This window comes from Lolium rigidum, chromosome 1 (genome assembly GCF_022539505.1).
Source record: "Lolium rigidum isolate FL_2022 chromosome 1, APGP_CSIRO_Lrig_0.1, whole genome shotgun sequence".
NCBI lineage: Eukaryota > Viridiplantae > Streptophyta > Magnoliopsida > Poales > Poaceae > Lolium > Lolium rigidum.
The window spans coordinates 189,382,433-189,385,092 of NC_061508.1; the positions used below are offsets into that span (position 1 = coordinate 189,382,433).

General features: G+C 46.1%; 1 protein-coding gene across 1 annotated transcript; it reads right to left on the reverse strand.

Annotated features, from left to right (window-relative positions):
* Positions 1–209: 209 nt before the first annotated feature.
* LOC124653835 (BTB/POZ and MATH domain-containing protein 2-like) lies at positions 210–1,287 on the reverse strand. The gene is made up of 2 exons (XM_047192901.1): positions 1,097–1,287; positions 210–1,020 (listed from the first exon to the last, which is right to left on the reverse strand). Exons 1-2 carry the CDS (start codon positions 1,285–1,287, stop codon positions 210–212), a joined length of 1,002 nt encoding a protein of 333 aa, XP_047048857.1.
* Positions 1,288–2,660: the final 1,373 nt, after the last annotated feature.

Here is a 2,660-nt window from a genome sequence, read left to right on the forward strand (position 1 = left end):
TTCGGTTCAGTGTTCGGTTCCTGGTTTAGAAGTGCCGACCCCTATTCAGTAGTTTGACAAAAGGTGCACACAAAGTAATAACCCGGAGTGACCACCCACAGACTGAAGCAAACATAAGTTTGCCCTAGGAAACTAACTAGCCAGCTAGTAATATAACTTCAGGACTACATTATCTTGTCAACAGGCTTGGATTTGGATGAGCTGCTTGCCTACGTTTTGCGCAACTTACTTGCCTTCTCTAACACGTCTAACAAGACAGAAGGGCAAGTTCTTTTGAGATTCGTGTAACCTTGGGTTGCCATCAAAGCATCCATCTCATCCTTAGACGAAATAAACTCAATGCACGCGTCCTTAAGCCTGTCACAGTTATGCTGATCAGCTAAAGCCAATGTAGTTGCTGTCTCCATGGCAAGGTTTTTCCCGAGGATGCTTTGGCATATCAACTTGAGCCTGTCAATGGCATATCTATCTGCAGCCACAAGTAAATGGCGGATTGTCTCGGTGTAATCATCATCACCAGTATCATCCACACCAGGAAATGAATCTGTGTATATGAAATGCAGCAAAGCCTTGAAAGCAGCAGGCTGCATGTCTTCAACCATAATGCATTGCTCATTTCTCTCCTTCATATCTCCATAGAGCTCTGCCTCAAAGACAGGTGATCGTGCAGCAAGTATAATCTTGTGCGCGGCAAAAGTCTCTCCCCCAACACTGAAAGTAACATCGGATCCCTTCTCTGCCAACAACAACTTGCCCAAATGTTGCGATAATTTAGAAGGCGTCACCTTGATTTCAGAGTTCCCTTTGGTTTTTACCACCTCCGATTGCTTGATGACTGTGAGTACACATTCAATCATCAGGCTATCATCCTTAATGTACCCCGATTCTTTCTGCTCCAGCAAGCTTCTAACAATGGCCCCTCCTTGTTCTGGGAAAAAACGGCGATTGTATCCGTAGTTGAACATTGCCGGTGCTGCTGAAGAAAGAATACTTTTTGGCAACCCAGTATCCGTAGTAGAACTATAGTGTTATGGCTTCTCCCAGCTCTAGCAAATCCCCTCCACCGACAGGGTTGTCAAGCTTTAGCGGCCTATACCCATCTATAATTTGATCCACCCCGGCAACAACGTAGCCATGTGGAACCGGTCCGCAGTAGTTTCTTTGATCAGGTACTGGCGGTAAGACATAGCCGATCGCCGCCTTGAGAGATAAGTAGCCCATCACTTTGACATGTAGCTCACAAGGTATCGACTCTGTGATATGATCCACAGGGTAGCGAGGAGCCATCTGCGGATCCACATCTGCATCATCACTCGGCAGCTCCGTGGAAGCCACACAGCTTTTCCGCTGAGATCCCTGGCCGCTACCATCGAATGCAGCTTCTTCTATCTCCACATTAGCTTGAGGTTGGGTGACCATTTGGGAGCTTGACATTATCTACCTCACTTGCTCCTCTAGCTTAGAAACGCGTTCTTGAACCACATCATTTTTCCTCTGACGGCTTCTATCAGGATATTTCTTTGTTTCTACAGGAAACCCAATATACCACGGCTTGAAACCTGGTATGGTTCGTGTTCGTCATGGGTGTTCAGGATTTCCAAGGGCGCGTGCGAGCTCGTCCTTCTCTCTTTCGGGATGGAACTTCCCCTCTTCAACTTCGTTTGCAACATTTCTAAAGGCTTGGATGGGAGGTTGGTTTTCCTTATGTCTTGGTGTATATATACATTTCCCTTGTGATTTCAACGTGCCCCCATGCGTGTAAAACCAATCCCTTGACTGCTGGTTCAATTTCAATACCTCTGGCTGGATCCCATTACCAATTAGTTTGTTCTCCCATTTCTTCCACTTAGGCATGCCAGCCTTGTAGCCTCCTTGCCCCCAAGATATGATAGTATATCTTATTAGCAGCATTTTTCTTATTGGTGGCTGACCTTTTCTTTGCCCTCTCCAATGTCTTGTACTTCACAAATTCCTGTCAGTGGTCTTTTATCTTCTCATAGGGTCCATTGAAATCCGGAGTCTTTTTTTCCTTGACAAACAAGTTGTCCAATTTCTTCTTGTAGCCGTTGAACTGTGTTGCCATCTTCTTAAGAGCCCATTTCTTTACTCTTCACTGTACGATATTCAGCTCGGGATCCTCAGGGTCTAGCCTATCATTCTCACGTTCAGAGTCAGTTGGCTCCAGTAAGATGAAATTTACCACGAGCTTCCTGGACATCGGAATTTTGGATCTCGTGTCGACATAAGTAACTCCTTCCGCATTTGCAGGTTTCTTCCATTCTTGAGTGGTGATCGGGATGGTGTCCCTAACAATAACTCCGCATTGACTTACAAACTTTTTTGCGTGAGCCTTGGGAGCAATCGGTTCACCATCTTCAACGATTTCCGTGATGGTGCACCTTTCATGGTCTTCCATCTTTCTGCCCGCGCCTCGTTTACTTCCAGTAGATTTTGTTGATCGGGGGGTCTAAAAGAAGAAACAACTTTAATATATGTATATGCATAAATCTGGAGGCTTGGTTAATTAATATATATACACCTCGGCGCCGTCAGCTTCTCCCTCGTCGGAGTTGGTGCCTTCTCCCTCACCGGAGCCATCTCCACGGTGGTCTTGCTCATCTCCCTCACCGGAGCCGTCTCCACGGTTTTGCTCATCTCCC

Coding starts and splice junctions, on each gene's coding strand:
- LOC124653835 (XM_047192901.1), bottom strand. CDS start 1,287: ATGGCTCCTCGCTACCCTGTGGATCATATCACAGAGTCGATACCTTGT. Junction 1,021..1,096: donor GTGGATCAAATTATAGATGG/GTATAGGCCGCT, acceptor ATAACACTATAG/TTCTACTACGGATACTGGGT.